This window comes from Chiloscyllium punctatum, chromosome 10, assembly GCF_047496795.1.
Source record: "Chiloscyllium punctatum isolate Juve2018m chromosome 10, sChiPun1.3, whole genome shotgun sequence".
In the NCBI taxonomy this organism is placed as follows: domain Eukaryota; kingdom Metazoa; phylum Chordata; class Chondrichthyes; order Orectolobiformes; family Hemiscylliidae; genus Chiloscyllium; species Chiloscyllium punctatum.
In genome coordinates, this window is record NC_092748.1 from 36,061,421 (window position 1) to 36,079,586 (window position 18,166).

At 38.4% G+C, this 18,166-nt stretch overlaps 1 protein-coding gene across 10 annotated transcripts in view; it reads left to right on the top strand.

Moving 5' to 3' along the window:
- Positions 1-18,166, top strand: part of satb2 (SATB homeobox 2) — a 166,822-nt gene that overhangs the window by 118,152 nt on the left and 30,504 nt on the right. For all 10 annotated transcript variants that reach the window (XM_072578925.1, XM_072578927.1, XM_072578924.1 and 7 more), the window contains one exon: positions 2,553-2,750. In XM_072578925.1, the coding sequence (XP_072435026.1) occupies positions 2,553-2,750 (198 nt within the window). The remainder of the gene's footprint in view (positions 1-2,552; positions 2,751-18,166) is intronic.

The following is an 18,166-nucleotide window of genomic DNA, read 5'->3' on the forward strand; positions in this document are numbered from 1 at the left end:
GATCAAGTCATTCAAATGTTCCCTTCCTGTCCAGCCTCCAAATCAAAGCCATGCAGGTCCCTCACAGCCATCATTCTTGTCGTCAGCTTCCTCACTTCCCTGTGTTCTGAGGTATGGTGCATGAGAGCAAATGGGACTAGATTAATTTAGGATATCTGGTCAGCATGGATTGGTGGATAAGAAGGGTCTGTTTCTGTGCTATGACTCAATGACAGCTTGTACTCCTGTCACTCCCACAGACATTGCTGGGACTACAGAGATGCTGACCAATCAGCGTTCTCAGGTGGGACATGTACTGAAGTGGAGGTTGAAGGCTCATCTCCAGCCAATGCCCTTCAGAGCATTAAATAGCTGTGGACCGTCTGTGATGTCTCCATTGGTAAAGGGGCAGGAGGGGAAAACTAAGTTACTGCCCCACGATTTTCCTGATTCATATGAAGCCACATTAATTTCTGTGGCTTTTTTTACACATCATGATGCATTTCATAGGAATAATTTATTGGAAGAAGTTACCTTTCATTTTAATTTTTCAAGTTAATTGAGGGTAGCATCAGACTCAGCTGTAGTATTCACTGTGTTGATATAACTAGCAATATGACACTGTCTTGGAATATTTCAACGCTTTTGGAAAACAGTTCAAATGGGGTTATCTTCCTCCCCACTACTCACCCACCAGAACCTCCAGGTTCCTAACTGCACAATGGTTGCCAACTTGCATCTCTTAGCCATGTCATTTGGAATTGTACGGCATGATACTAACAGCAATTTCTTGCTCACATTTTTCAAAGCAGATTTAAATATGGTGATCACAATGTGATCCTGAGCATTAGACTGCATGAGAACAGTCGCCTGGGCTCACAGAGTCAAACCTTCCATGACGTTCATAATTGACATTATCCAAATATGGAAAATCCAGCCAGGAGAAAGTATTTGCACTTGCAGTGAATGCAGAACAAGGAACATACAATATTAAAATTTGATCTATACTTCTTAAGAGTAGGAAAAAAAACATTAATTCCACATGAAAATTTGGAACACTTGCCCCCAAAGTCAAAGAATGTGGAGTCTTAGCGAAATCACCATGACAATTTTGATAGATTTTCATTTCATATCTTTGGATAAACATTTTGATGAAAATGGAACAGTGTAGGACAGATAGGCTTCAGATTGGTTCCACAGGTCAGTGCAACATTAAGGGCTGAAAGGCCTGTACTACACTGTAATGTTTTTTGTTCTATATGAATATCATATACCATGTGTCAAAGATATAGATTTGAGGTAACATCAAGTATGATCTAACTGGATGGTAGAACAGTTTCAGAGGTTGAATGACCTGCTCATGTCCCTGCCTTTCTACACAACACAAGTATGATGTTCTCTAAAAAGTTCACATTATGAGTTTGATTAGGCTTGGGACAAATGGTTCAATTATCTCTGAAAAGCAGTCCCAAAGCCTAATCCTATCTCCTGGTCAAGGCCTCATCTATAGCAAATGTTGTTGAAGATCTGCTGCATAGTTAACAATAATTTGTGGGTTCCTAAGTAAAACTTACAGTCATTACTTGCAAATTTGCAAGCAAGTGTATTTTTAAAGCCTCTTAATCATAATCTCAGTCTAAAAATAGGCAGATTAATCATGGAGGTACTTTATAACCATAATTAAAATAAAAAATGTTAACCTTCATAAGCCTGAATCCTGGTTGGGAATGATCAAATGTGCAGTAGTTAGATGATTACAATATTATGAGAACTCTTTCTTCTAACAGAAAGAATATATACATGGTTTATCACAACATACAGCACTGCAGCACCAATGAAAGTTCAGCAACATGATCACCTGACATTATGAACTAAAAGGCTGTAATGACAAAAACAAATGAAAATTTGCTGTCCGTCTGACTGATATGCATTTTGGCTGGATTATGTGTGGCAGCAATGTGATAATTGAGGAAAGAAGTTTTATCATCTTGCAAACCTATCATGTGAGCCAGAGACTATACGGGCCCAAGTCTTGGGTACTACAATAATTGCACCTTTGAAACAGCTCATAAATATAGTTATTATGAAAATTACAACAGACTCAATGACCACCGCCATGTTGGATTCCTTCCAAAGGTCTTCTGTCCTTTTTGTCTTGCTAGATTCATGCTTCAATCTGATGCAACCCCATTGCATTGCAAATTTGTATTTTGCCTTGCTAACTATCTCCAACTTGTATCCAGTTGTCAAAAATGAATGCTTTCATTGTTTTAAGACTTACAGCAATTTCTTGCTCACATCAATGTTAAGCTATTGAAAAAAAAATCTTGTTTCAAGAGCAATTAATTTATCTTCGACCAGATGAACTTAAACACATTTCTGACCTGAAATATTTTCATAACATACAATTTGACCATTTACCTGTCTGGAACCAGAAAATAGTGAGAGACAGAGCAATACTTAGTTTAACTTTCTCACCAGTCAGATCGAAATAACTTTTTACTTTTGTGAAAGCCGAGTGTTATGACTTCTCAGCTTACTCCCAATATCTTCTCTCTGTCTCCCTGTTACAGGGATGGTTGTGTGAGCTGCTACGTTGGAAGGAAAACCCGACGCCGGAGAACAGGACCTTGTGGGAAAATTTGTGCACTATCCTGCGCTTTCTGAGCCTTCCTCAAGCTGAAAGGGATATTGTCTATGAGGAAGAATCTCGGCACCATCACAATGAACGTTTGCAACATGTTGTCCAACTGTCCCCAGAACCTACCCAGGTAGGATGAACCTTTTCTGTTGCTTTAACACTTGCATTAATGCTTTGTAAGAACATCTCAAGGCACTTAAAACAACCTAAGTCATAAGCTGAAGTAGTTAATGGATAATTTTCCCTACCAAATGGAGTAACTAATGGGTTATCTGCAGTGGTGACAAGTAGGAATATAGTTATTCTGGCATCAGCAGTGCAGGTGACTCTTCATATATGGTGAAGTCACTGTAATGTGTACATCAAAAATCCCCCATTGGAGGAGCTGGATTTTACAGTAAGATTAAGCATGACCTTTCTCCTCTGGAATTCTGGTAGGGTAAAAGACTTTGTCTGCAGCCTCCATTAATCTGTTGTGAAATTAGACGGGGCCACCTCAATCCAGCACCTGCTGGGTAAAAGCCAACAGCACAACCCTACGGTTACTCTACATTGAGTTGCTCTTTGCCTGCATTTGTGATCAAGTTCCCGAAATGGCTACAGATGCACTCTCTTGCACTAATATCCCCTCAGACCATCAAGCATCAGAGAAAGCAAGAAGAAATGTCTTCTGTTTTTAAAAAAATCATTGAGTAAAAATTTGCCTTGGATGGTCTCACTAAATAGGCATTATTGGCATCAGCTGCCTTTTAAACAGCCTGTCCAATTTTTAGTTCTGTTTAAGTCACTGGAACTGAATATGTAGCAATGACTACAGCACACAACTGATATGATATCTCTTAGTCTGTGTGACTGACCGAGATAAGTTTCTATCCCCACATTCCTGCAAAGATTTATTTTCACAGAAGTATCAATTACCCTTTTTTTTCCCCAATCAGAAGGCAAGGTCACAATGTTACCAAGTCTATGTGTGGCCATCATTTGTCTGAAAAAGTACTGTAATTCCCTTTGAAGAAAAATACCACAAGTAAAAATAATTCTTATGTGGTATAATTTAGAAAGCTGAGTCAGATGGTGGAAGAAATTTGTGGTAGTTTTTTTAATGTAAATCCTCTTTCTCGATACTCCATACCATGTGCTGAGCCATTAAAGTTGTTGCATCAATCCTGAAATTAATGATAAATGAGATGGGGAAAGAAACAGAGATAAAGAGTGGAATTTAGTGGGGTACCTGGAGAGGGAGTGTAGACTGTTCACACACCTACTCCCACCACCTGCATCATCAAAGGAAAGGCTCTGACAGAATAGAATGAGGTTTGCCTTGCAGCCAGATGCACGATGGGTGGGCTACATTGGTGTGAAGTGGAATTACCACCCCACAGTGGAAGGGAGTCCACCTCTAGAACTATTGGCCAATCTAATAGTCTGGCACCTCCAAACAGCATGTAGAGCTTCATTTTGTGCAATGGTGGGACTGCAAAGTGGTTCTGGGATGAAGTTACCAATGGATCTCTGGGCACAGCTTAATCAAGACAATTGGGCTGGGAGGATTCACACACATTATGTTTGGGGAAAGGGGTTAGACAGTGGGTTCTAAAGTTCCCGAGTGGGGAGCAAGGGTGTCATTAACTAGGGGTTCCCCCTGACCCAATGCTTAGAGGGTTGCCTTAAAAATAGTACCTGCTTTCTTCAAATCATTTTCAAAGCATCAGAGAAACAGGCTGCCTGTCCTGCTCATCTGCTTCCACCAACCATATTATTGTATGGGCAGGTGGATATTCTCAGAGGCTGGCTGGGTGACTGGAAAGCTTGTGGGAGGGAGTGGGATGATGGAGGATGTGTGTGGTAATGCACGAAACTGTGGAGGAAGAAGGGAGGCCTGCAGGGAAGGTACAGATTTGTAGGATTTACTGGGGGTCATGTATAGGAGGTAATTCATGTGGGAGCTGTGAGGGAATCAGCCTCAGGGTGCCAACAGAAGTCTCACCACAAGCCACAATTGAAGAGGTAGTCAGATGGCATCCATTGGTAAGCCACCAATCAATGTTGAGGAAGGTGGCAGGAAAGTGTGGTTCAACTGTGGCATTTTCAAACAAACTTCTCATTAACCAATGGGGTTATGCTTATTAAGTGTTGTTCTTCATTAAAAGAAAAGCCCTGTATTTTCAAGGCTTTTCACTGTGTCTGGTTTTGACATTTGAAGGTTTGGCCACCTTACACCAAGGTGCTGTCTGTCATCATTACAAAAGAACATATGACGCTATTCTAAGATGAATAGGTGGATTCTCCTGACATACTGGTTAAAATCCTACCCTTCAACAAACACCTAAAAAAGGACAACTGATTTATTGCATTGTTGTTTATGGGAGATGACCATGCAGAACTTGGCTGCTGCACATAGCATATACAACGTTGATTGTATTTCAATAATACTTCATTGTTTGTGAAGTGTTTCTGGCCTTCGTGAGGTTGTTAAAATTACAATAGAAATTCAAACCTTTTTCTAAAAGATTGACCGGCATTAAGCCAAATAATCCAAGGTGATCATACTCTCCCCAGCCAGGAGTACTGAGGCAGTTAAATACATTGCCTCCGCTTCCTCTCTCCAAGTCCCTGACTGAGCAAGATTTGAACCTGGGAACTTTTGGTTGGTGCGGTTTAGCCAGGGACTGACAATGAAGCTGCTAGCGCAAAGTCACAAACGCTGTGTGGAAATTTCAGGAGGAAGTGTGAGGATTCACAGTGGGACAACTGCATCAGTACTGAAAGGCAGTTTGATGCTCAGCAGCAGAGCACAGTGTTTGAACAGAGCTGGCAGTACTGAACAAAACTTCACTGTAAGGCTTCCAGGTTTGAAATCTATGTCTCATAAGAGATGATTAAAATCAGAAAGCTGTATTGTTTACATGAGCCACAGCTGGTATCCAGCCCATCGAACCATGCCACATACCAATAAACCCTGGTGAGGACTTGACCCAGTACTTCAGGCCTAGAAGTAGAGGTACTGTTATAATGCCACAATAGTGAATGAGTTAACTACGGTCAAAATATTTTGTAACCTGCAATCCTTGGTCATCTTAGCTCTTTTTTTTTTCAAAGCTATATTGAAATGATTTTCCAGTTACAAAATCTCCTCCCAGTAGCTGGTTAGACAGAACTTTCACGAAGCCCTGGGAATAGGTTACTTCCCATTCCCTCCTCTTTCATGGTGTTAAGTGTCTGGCAGAAATAAAAAAAACGGTTTTAATAAAGACAGGGAGGGGTTCATTCAAAAACAATTTTAACAAGAGCCTCAATTGATATTTTATTGCAGCCACTTTGAAACTTGGATATTTAGACTTAAATGCTAAGTACTTAATGGAGAATTGTTAAATCCTACTTGGCTGCTAAGGAATTTCTTTCATATTGACTTCTTGGTTAAATGTTACTTAAATAGTCTTGAAACCCGTCTTTCCAAGTTGTGGTTCTGGAGAATTTACTTCAGATAAATGATACTTCAAAGAGCAAAATCATTCTGCAGAATAGGCCCAGTGATCATAGTATGTGCTGTATTTTCTATGCTTTTTGTTCAAATGCATAAGTCCTTTAATTTACAGCAAGACATTATGTTGTTCGAAAACCACATTTAAGGAACACATGTTAAAGCTCATTGAGATCAAGCTATAAACAACCAAATGGTTGAAGTCTTGCATGCATAAGAGAATGTAATAAGATTTGGAAGTGTCTTTATAAGGCAGAGTAGTATTAGGATCACAGCCTGTTCAATTGGTACCTCTGCTTACTGTTTTGTCCAGTTCTCTTTTCTATGGCACATATTCTTTGGTTGTTGCTGACAGTACTCATCACAGAATGCAGTGTATCAAAATGTCTAAAATTTAATTCTGTTAGTGAGTAATGTTTTCAGTGTGAAGCACCATCTTGAACTTATTTTGTTAAGATCTATAACGTTATAACTGTTATTGGCATTTTTGAATTTCAAGATGAGTGGCAATTTGCAACTAAATCCTAAACCTTATGATACAATGATCCCAGTCTCCCAAATATTCCCCCACTGACACTTGATCTCCTTGGTCTACCTCATTTCCAAGAACCAGGTCCAACATTGCAACCTTTCTTGTTGGACTGGCCACACACTGCTGCAGGAAACGTTGCTGACAATCTGTGAATGATTGCCCCTCTCTGCTCTCAATGCTACCACGATCCAAGTTTTCATTGGGTCGTTAAAATCCCCAATTATAACCATGTGATAATGTTGGTGTCCTTCTGTAATCTCCATGCAAATTTGTTCCTTTACTTCCTTCCCATTGGTTGGTGGTCTATAGCTCATGCTAAGCAATGCAATTTCACCCTTTTTTCTCTCCTTAGCCAAGCCAGATTGATTCTGCCTTGAACCTTCTGTAATGCTCTCTTTCTCCAGCACTGCAATGCACTCCTTAACAAATACTGCAACCCATCTTTCTTTCTTTCCTTTCCTACCTATTCTGAACACAATGTTCTTGAACACCCAGTCCTACCCTTCCTTGAGCCATGTCTCTGTTAGACTGCATCATATTTCTGCATGGCAATCTGTGCCTGTAACTCCCCTATGTTATTTTCTATACAGTGTGTACAGTAGTCCTGATTTAGACTTCCTTACTCCGACTTCATCTCTATAATTTCTGTTTTATAAATTTGTAACATTTGTCTCTCAAGCATTTTGTGCACCATTCCTAACATTCTGACTTGATTCCCACACCTCTGCAAAATTAGTTCAAAATCCTCTCAAGCAAAAAAATGAAGTAGAAGTTGTGTTGTAAGGAAGAGTTTAGTCAATATTCAAAAGCTACTATCGTGAAATGTGGACATATTGCCATCATTGTTTGTAATAAGACAGTGTTCTTGCATTAACATATAAATATTATGCTGTTTAGAAACATCTATACTAAATATGATGAAGATTTATAATGCATCATTATTAGGAGTTTGGGTCATAATGTAGTGGTAAAAGGCTTTTTGATTTTCAGTTCTGTGAATCTTTATTTTTAAGGGTCAGAAACTAATTTTTTTAGCTGTTGGGTTAAAAAGGCTTTTCCAAGAAATTGTATGATTTAAGATGAATAAGTGGGCAAGCCACCACGTGATAATTGCTGAAATATTTACTAAATTAAGATTTATAACCCAGAGGGAGACTAATGGAAGGCTGCCTTTCAGAACAAAAGATTCAGGATAGAAAAAAGAGCTGTTTAGTTTGACAGTCTCCAGGTCATCAGAGCTGGAAAGAGATCTTAATTGTTTTTAGCAGTCCAAGTGGATGGGAGCTGGGAAAAGTGAAGCTTTTTTCTTGAATTCAGTCAATTAGATTATGTCCGTGTGTCTGTTGCAGATATTAATATGGAGAGGTGATGTAGTGAACGTGCAGAAATTCACCAAAAACAAACACTTGCAACTTTGCGGCTTGAGTAAGAAATTGACGAGTGAAGATAAGACTGATATTTTCCTGGGGTTGAGTTTCTGTAGAAGACATTGCTGGGCCAAAAGATTGAACTTTTCTTTTTGCTGTTTATGATATAATCTTTCCTATATTCAGCTTTGATTCGACTTTTTGTTTGTATAATAATCTTATGTATTGTTAAAAGAAATTACAAAAGTAAAACTTATGAATTTTAAACCAGATTTTAAGCTGTAATTTCACTTGTCCTGTTTTACCATCAGCTAGGATCATAAAATGTGATACTGGGCTATTTTTGGTAAAGAAATGCTTATAGCAAAATGCAGATCGTTATGGACTTCAGTAAGGCATTCGACAAGGTTCCCCATGGGAGACTGGTTAGCAAGGTTCGATCTCATGGAATACAGGGAGAACTAGCCATTTGGATACAGAACTGGCTCAAAGGTAGAAGACAGAGGGTGGTGGTAGAGGGTTATTTTTCAGACTGGAGGCCTGTGACCAGTGGAGTGACACAAAGATCAGTACTGGGTCCACTACTTTTTGTCATTTATATAAATGATTTGGATGGGAGCATAAGAGGTATAGTTAGTAAGTTTGCAGATGACACCAAAATTGGAGGTGTAGTGGACAGCGAAGAAGGTTACCTCAGATTACGAGATCTTGATCACATGGGCCAATGGGCTAAGAAGTGGCAGATGGGGTTTAATTCAGATAAATGTGAGGTGCTGCATTTTGGGAAAGCAAGTCTTAGCAGGACTTATACACTTAATAGTAAGGTCCTAGGGAGTGTTGCTGAACAAAGAGACCTTGGAATGCAGGTTTATAGCTCATTGAAAGTAGAGTTGCAGGTAGGTAGGATAGTGAAGAAGGTGTTTGGTATACTTTCCTTTATTGGTCAGAGTGTTGAGTTCAGGAATTGGGAGGTTATGTTGCAGCTGTACAGGACATTGGTTAGGCCACTTTTGGAATATCGCATGCAATTCTGGTCTCCTTTCTATTGGAATGATGTTGTGAAACTTGAAAGGGTTTAGAAAAGATTTACAAGGATGTTGCCAGGATTGGAGGATTTGTGCTATAGGGAGAGGTCGATTAGGCTAGGGCTGTTTTCTGTGGAGTGTTGGAGGCTGTGGGGTGACCTTAAAGAGGTTTATAAAATCATGACGGACATGGATAAGGTAAATAGAGAAGGTCTTTTCCCTGGGGTGTGGGAGTCCAGAACTAGAGGGCATAGGTTCAGAGTGAGAGGGGAAAGATATAAAACAGACCGCAGGGACACCTTTTTCACACAGAGAGTGGTACGTGTGTAGAATGAGCTACCAGAGGAAGTGGTGGAGACTAGTATAATTGCAACATTTAAAAGGCATCTAGATGGGTATATGAATAGGAAGGGTTTGGAGGGAAATGGGTTGGGTGCTGCCAGGTGGGACTAGATTGGGTTGGGATATCTGGTTGGCATGGACGTGTTGGACCGAAGGGTCTGTTTCCGTGCCGCACATCTCTATGACTCTATCTATTACTGAATGATCTACAGCTGACCAGAGCTCCTTACAGTGAAAGACAGTTGTATAAATATTCAAAATCTTCTCCAGAAGGCTACTGGTTTATAGTTGTATAGAAGCACCTTTAATAAGGTTCATTATATAGTTTTGGGAAACAACTATATTAAGGTTCAGGCCTGCCGCTGTATCGGAACATTTGTGGTGTACAGATGTGTAGTTATATAGAGCTTGTTTTAGTAAAGCACAGGTATATAAACATATTAAACCTTCTACACAGAGGGATAGGTCTTAAACTGTACCGAAATGCCTAAATAACATGTCTGAATGTGACGCGGAGGTCAAGAAGAGAAAATCATGGCTGTTTTGTGGGAGTTGTTACAAGAACACCCCATTTACGTATGTATCACCAGAGTATATTGATTGCAGGAAAACTCTCTGCCCTATAGACCATGCATCTAACGTGTAAGGATTTAACCTCAGTTTTCTTGTTCCTGGACTTGTTTATCATTGAAGCATTATTCCATTGTCAATATTTAACATCAGGCAAGACTTTAGAAGAAAGTTTTCATTGCTTAACTAGCAATATTGATGCTTGCTATATGAACTTTCAGAGATAGTTCTTGTTGTATTTCCCCATTGAACAGATCATCTGTATCACTTGTGCCTCTACTGTTTAAAATTTCTGCTCTGATTGTGAGGATCTGCCAAAGTTGTGCACAGTTCCAACATTACCTGGGTTCTCCCAGTTTTTATTTGAATGTAGAAAGCACTCAAATAGATAGTATTATGTTTGATGGTGTAACTGATTTATCTTGACAAAGAGACTGTTGGTTGTGGGCCATTAATAGTGCAAAACTTTAAAACTAGAATATCTGGTTGCTAAATAAACTTGGCTTGTTTAAAGATCTTCTCTGTGCTTTGGTTTAATGCAATCCTATTTGACAGCATTTTAATTAAAGTGCCCTTTGCTGTTCAATTAACTTTAAACTTTTGGAGCCATTTTACAATCTGTTCAGCAACTGTTCTAATAGGAGCTGAAGGATTTTTTTTTCCCTGACAAATTTATCTGCTTTTCACTTTGTAAACTGTTTATTAGATTAAACTGAGATATTGCTTTTGTAGAGTCTATGAGGAAATGCCACATTCTTGGAATTGCTCCCCATTGCATTTTCTTTAACTCTTTGGCTCCCAAACTTCCTGAGCAGTGAGCAGCAGAAGCAAGTCTTTGCTATGTCTTGGAGCTGTGAGGCTCACCCTATTAAGTACAAGCATCAGAGGTGATGCAAAACAGGATGTGATATTAAGCATGGGATTAATTGCTAAATCCAAATGATTAAAAATAAATGCAAGCAATGCTGTTTTTAATGTAAAATATAAAGATAAGCTGCTTGAAATGATTGTGAGAACCTGCTGAAAATTTCTCAAATCTTGGCTTTCACAAAAGGTCACCTATCCGAAATAAATGAGGGGAAAAATTAGCATCAGGCTGAAGAATTGACATAATCCCAACCTCTTGGCAGCTCAAAATTGTAACTTTTTTTTTGCAAGCTCCTACAGTGGATTTTTTTTCACAGTTTTTCTAAGCACTATCTGAGTACGTTAGAACAGATATCAAGAAAAACTGCTTTGCCTGTGTTAATATCTGCATTTTGTTATGTTTAATCAAAGTGATCTTGGCCAAATAAATTTACATTTTGAAGTTAGACGACTAAATATCTATTGGCATCTTACAATGTTCAAAAATTTGGAACAGGATGAACCAAATGCTGTTGTAATGCCAAATAAGTTAATATCCTTTTCTATAACACACCCTTGTTAGTAATTACCAATTTTGCTGTGTACACTTCAGTCATGAAATTGAGTTTTTTTTCCATTTTTCAACTAAGTTTGATCAATGCATCATTTCGGTCAGCAAATCAGATATTTGATACCTGGATCACAGTGTCCTGATATATTTGCATCGTGTTGCCTGTTAAAATAATGCAAATAAGTTGTTTAACTGGAACAGTTATATTTAATTCTGAATATCTAAGCATACTTTGGTTGCATATTTGCACTTGAAGATTTAAGACTTCACATTAATTGTTTGCTCTTTTATTTGTTCTTTGTACCCTTGATGTTGCTCCACATTCAACACAAATGGCTTTTTAGCAACAGAATAATTTCCATGCTTTTTTTATACATGGTTTACACATCCCCATTTGCTTGTCTAAGTCCTATTATTACTCAGACTTGTGGTTTTAACTAAAATTCTGAAAATATGCTGAGAATTGCTTTATTATGAGAATTTCTTTCTTACTAACCAGACTAGCATACAATGACACAATTCCATGAGTGCCTAAACAGAGCCTTTGTAAGAGATAATTTCAAACATTTAATTGCCATAAACCAAAGAATATTGAGTAATATCAAGCTAATTGAATGCAATCTTAACATGACTTGGGACTGTAATGAATCATATAGTAAGTTAAGATTTACTGGTGACACCATTCTGAAGGATGCTACTTCATGCCAATAATTACTTGATTCCACTAATCAAATAGCCATACCTAAATTCTTTGGGATTCTTATCTAAATTTAATTTCTGAAATGAAATATTATTTTTATCTATATATTGTTAGTGTATGAATGTAGTGTATTAACCTAAAATGGGGTGGGGAGCTAAGAGCTAAGACAAAAACAAGGCGACGGAGGCTTGATTTCAGCACAGGATCTGTACACTGACTCAATTTCTTGAAGTAAGCGTTAACGTTGCACATTTTAAACAGCCTTTATATACCAGCCACTGCTGTTAATGTTAACTTTCCATTTGTAACTGATCCATTTCAATAGCTTATTCGCACATTACAGTTTATGGCAACATTTGGAAGCATGTCCTTATATTACAGGGCATCGTTAATAATTCACCACCTTCTTTCTCATCCAGAGGAAACAGGGCATATTAAATTCGGCAATGGACAGGGAGCTGGGAGAATGGTTAGGTACTCTAATTAACAGGTTGCGACGAGTACTGTCCCAGCAGAATCTGCTTCGGGGCTTTGACTATTCACCATATAGACTAATGACATCGATCTAAGTTTACAAACATGACAAAAGACAGAAGTCATTGCAAGCAGTATAGATGGAAGCATTAAATTGCAAATAAATATTATTAGATAAAGCAAATAGATACAATTGCGCCAGCTAGATGTCAAAATAAGCAAATATGAGATCCTCCAATTAAAAATCACAAAACAGGGGATATTCTAAGTGAGAAACAATCTAAGTCTAGTGGGACTTTAGGTCAAATGTGCTTAAATCATGAAAATGTCATGGATAGAAACAACAAATACAAAAAAGGCCAGTGGAATATTAAGAGGGCTAGGATAAAAGAAGACAGAAGTTGTATTATAATTATGTAAGGCCCTGCTTAGACCACACTTGGACAACTGTATGTAGCTTTGGGCATCATACTTTGAGAAAGATATACTGGCCTGGGAGGCAGTGCAGTGTCAATTTATTATAATGGTAGTTGGATTCCAAAGATTGAATTGTAAAGAGAGATAACATAAATGAGGCTTATACTCATTAGAATTTAGAAGGCCAATAGTGATTTGATCAATATTTTAAAAATATTAATGATGACTACAATAGGGAGAAAGTATTTCTACAAGGTGGAGGATGTAGAGTGAGGGAACAAATTTGAAAAATGAGAGACCGACTTTCAAGGAGTAAAGTTAAGACAGACTTAGTTAGTTGAAACTTGGAACTCTTTTTCACTAACTGCAATCGATGCTATATCAATTGTTAATTTGAAATCTGAGGATTTTGTTTTGCCAATGGTACTTAATGACATATTAACTGGTAGAGGATGCTTTCGGGGCTCAGTGACCTACTTGTAATCTTATGCTCCTATGCACAGCATCACTCAAAGTTAGAACTGGCCCCGTTGTTTACAAGAGCACAGTTTCTGATTATTGAAGTTTAAATGGAAACCCATAAATAGCTCCAAAGAAGTTCTTTTTTTGTACTGTTTTTGATCAATATTCCTCCATTTAAAATGCACAGGTTAATTACTACCAGTAAGATGCAGCAGAGAGAAATCCAGTGTGAGCACTTAATGCATTTGTCCGTGAGCATCGACAACCCAAGAGTATAACCTGCATTAAAATTCTGTTTTGTATATAAGCTACAGCCTGTTGAAATTCATGTACTATATGCATATTAATATTGTCTTAAATTTTAATGAAAACATAGAGGTAAAAGGTAATGTAAATATGATTGTGAAATGTTCTGCATATTCCTGATTCTGGAAAGAAATGGATAGATACTTAGTTTAGAAATAAAGAGCTAACCTGCTACTGTTGCACCCTAGATTAAGTTATTAAAGGCACTAGGAGAACTGTGTAAGTTGAAAAGTTGAATTTGATTCATTGTTAGGTGCAATGTTAGTGATTTCTAAAAGAAGAAGATTTTGAGGTATTATCACAATAATAAGACAAGTGAATTATGCGGAACAATTTGATGTAATGGCTCAGGATTCTCAAATGCATTTCTTAAATTAAGTGGAGCTCATATGGGAAGTAACCATAGTGAACAGTCAGAGAAAAGGGACATGTCGTCTTGCAGGTTTTCATTTCTATTTTAATTAGTGTCAATACTGAGTAGCTTTACTGTGCCCACAATCAGTTTGCACTTAGAGTTGGGACCTGGTCAGCTAGGTAGCACGTGGTACATCAGAGAGCGGAATTTTGCTGTAGGAATGTAGGGAGAAGGGTTTATGGGAAATGAAAGAAGAACCCAGAATTTGTTCGTTTGCGTTCATGTTGCGAGGGCATCCCAAAAATGTTAAAATTAATTACACTTTGAAGTTCTGTCACTGCTAATTTTTATTAGTATTTATCTGTATTTAGCAGATGTTTTCACTTGGCTGTCATTGTTGGGGTGTTTTTCCATGCAGTTAAATGTGCCACAAAATGACCATGTAGCAGTACCAGTAGTCAATGTTCCTGCTAGGTTTCAACCATCCATACCAACCCAAAGGATCCCTACTGTTACAGCTGAGCAGAGGATAGACACAATATGCCGCCAGGCAATGTACTGCATCTGTGTCCAACTGGCAATTATGATTTGGAGATGCCGGTGTTGTACACCCTCCAACTGGCAATTATGATTTGGAGATGCCGGTGTTGGACTGGGGTGTACAAAGTTAAAAATCATGCAACACCAGGTTATAGTCCAACAGGTTTAATTGGAAGCACACTAGCTTTCCACCTGATGAAGGAGCGACGCTCTGAAAGCTAGTGTGCTTCCACTTAAACCTGTTGAACTATAATCTGGTGTTGTGTGATTTTCAACTGGCAATTAGAAATCCTACAATTAGGACATATCCAGTTTTGCAGCTATGTGTTTCAGGGAGAGTGTAATCAATTCTGTGTGTGCCTTTGCACTTGCATGCTAGAGAGGAAGTGAGCTAACAAACCAAACTGAAAAAGAATGAGAAACTCTATAATTCACATATATTTTTAAAAAGACAAAGCTAGACCAAACATTAGGACAACAGCTAAGATGTCATGTTAAGATGACACTATCATTGGATTTTTGAATGACTGCAGCTGTTTTGAGACTGTGCTTCTGTGGGGCTCAAGTGACAAAGCAAAGATGTTGAGAGAAAGCTTCAAACAAGGAGTAGTTTTGGTATGGAATACACTGCTTGGAAATGCGGTTGAGGCAGGTTTAATTGAGGCATTCAGATGGATGCTTGCTTAGAAATGCTGTGCAAGAATATGGGGAAGAGGCAGGAGATTGGCACGAGGTAATAGAACCAGTGCAAGTACGATGGGCCAAATGGTCTCTTTCTGCATTGTAACAATTCTGTGATTCTGTGGGGATATAGTAACAATCCCGGGTTTATAAAGAAGCAATTAGGAAACTATAGAAGTTTTCCAGTCATGGTTTAGGGGTTTCTTATTCAAGGCCAAAGTAATTAAAGGATTGAAAAAGAGAGATGGTGTAGATCCAAATAAACATTTAAATGTAACTGGGAAGGATAAAGTAAAACAGGATGGAACTTTTTTTTTAAGAAAGAGCAAGATCCAGATTCTCTCATATTCCATCAACAAAAATCAATGTGCCATTCAAACATATATCAACGCATAGTCATGCTGCTCAGTAATGTGCTAGTTAATGGGATGTGTATATCACCTTTCCCAGCTCCACTATGTCTCCAAACACTTGATTTTTTTTAATCATGCCATTCTTTTGATAAAGTACTACATAATAGACTTTTTCAGAAAATTAAAGCCCTTCTCTGAATAAAGGGACATTGCTAGAGCAGGTACAATGTTGGCTGAGAGACAGAGATCAGACAGTTGAGGAGAATGGTTGTTTTCCATCGTGGAAGTAAGTTTACAGCATTGATTCCCAGGGTGATATTAGGGTCACTGCTCTTTTGATATATATTAATGATATGGACTTGGATACATGTGGCATAATTTTCAAATTTTCTGGATTTGTTATAGGTTTTATATTCTCAGACAATGAAGAGTATAGTAGTAGAATTCAGGTGAGTTTTGAGGGACTAGTGAAATGGGCACACACATGGCAGATAATATTTAGATCAAGGAAGTATGAAATTATACATTTTGGAAGGAAATGTGAGAAGAGGGAAAATAAACTAAAGGGAGTCAATGAACATAGAAACCTTTGAAGGTGAAAGTTGAGAAAGATCATAGAATCATAGAATCCTTACAGTGTGGAAGCAGGCCATTTGGTCCATCAAGTCCACATCAACTCTCCAATGAGCTTCCCTCACCTACCCCCATCCCTTTAACCCTGCATTTACCATTGTTAACTCACCCAGCCTGCACATCCTTGAACACTATGGGGCAACTTAGCATGGCCAATCCACCCAACCTACACATCTTGGGACTGTAGGAGGAAACTGGAGCACTTGGCAGAAATTCACACGGGCACAGGGAAAATGTCCAAAATTCACACATACAATCACCCAAGGTCGGAATCGAACCTGGGTCCCTGGCAGTGTGAAGCAGTGGTGCTAATCACTGAGTTGCCATGCTGCCCCCAGATAGGGAAAAGAATTGAGATAGTTTTATTAATAGAGGCGAAGAGTACAAAAGCAAGGATGTTTGCAAAACATTTCTAAAACATTCACTCTTTATTGTGCTTTCAGTATACCCTTGAGCTATTTTTTTCTGGCCCCTAATGGATAACAATGATCAAAGTTTCACATTAATTTCGAGCTCAAAGTGATTTTTTAATTCTGTCACTTTTCTTAAATCAGCGCAGTGGATCCTGTCTCCTGTCCTTAGAATTTCCATTTCAATAGTCCCCTGTCAACATTAAAAATATTAAGGGGAACCTGAAGTGGGAGGGGCAGCAGCAAGTTGTCATGACATAGGTCAGACGAGAAAATAAGTACTGCTAAGGGATAATGAGTAGCCTGTGGGTAAATTAAAATCCAGAACCACAAAGATCATAAGCTCTGGATTACCACCTGAACAATGAGCAAATTGGCAAAGTGTAAATCAGATCAGAGTTGAACATGTGGCTCAGAGGCTGGGCTAGAAGAAATGGGATTCGATTTGTAGGTTACTTATGTCAATACAGGAGGAAAGGAAGCTGTACCCACAGGATGGTTTACACACTAACTGCACTGTGACCAAGGTCCTGAGGAATTACAACTGGGGTTTTATAAATGACTTTAAAATTAATGGTAAGATGGAAAGTTCAAGGAGGGGAGATTTTCCAAGTTAAGAAGAACGGTCAAGTTAATAGTGCAGTGTAACAATATGAGTAATGGTAAACGGAGTGTGACAACAAGGCACAGAACTTTAGAAATGCGGTAGTAAACAAAATCAGAGCAGGGAAAATTAGTAAAAAGACAGAATTAAAGGCTTTTAATTAGAACGCACTCAACATTCCTCACAAGGTGGATGAGTCAGTAACAAAAATAGAAATAAATTAGTATGATAGAATAGCCTTTGCAGAAGTATGGTGGCAAAAGTTACCAAGGTTAGAGACTGAATATTAAAGGGTGTTTGATGCTCAATAAGGTCGGAAGAAAAGACAAAGGGGTGGAGTAGCTCTGTTAATAAAGTATGAGGTTAGTATATTACTGAGAGATGGTCCTGGCTCAGAGAATAAGTGAATCAGATTGGGGTGGAATGAGAAGATAGCAAAAGAAAGAAGTCACTGATGGGAGTAGTTTGTAGACACTGTAATAAGAAGCTACACCATTGGGCAGAGTGCATATCAACAGCAGTTAGGATGGACAATAAATGCTGGCCAACCAGGGATGCCCACATCCCACTAGACAATCTAAGAACAAAAGTACTGAAAAAAAAATTGTGCAATTTTAATCCTCTGGTCGGTCAGATCAAAATGACAAAAATTGCCTTGGGGATGAATTCATAGATTGTATTTAGGATAGTTTCTTAGAATATTACATTCTGGAACCAACTATGGAAGAGATTTTAGAGCTGGTAATGTGTGTGGAGGATGATTAATTAATTGCTTCATAATAAATTTTGCTCCAGGCATCATTGAATGGACTTTACTGGTTGCTGGCCAGGAGGCATTCTTCATGCCACAGATGTAATCGGGGCAGATGTGGGAAGG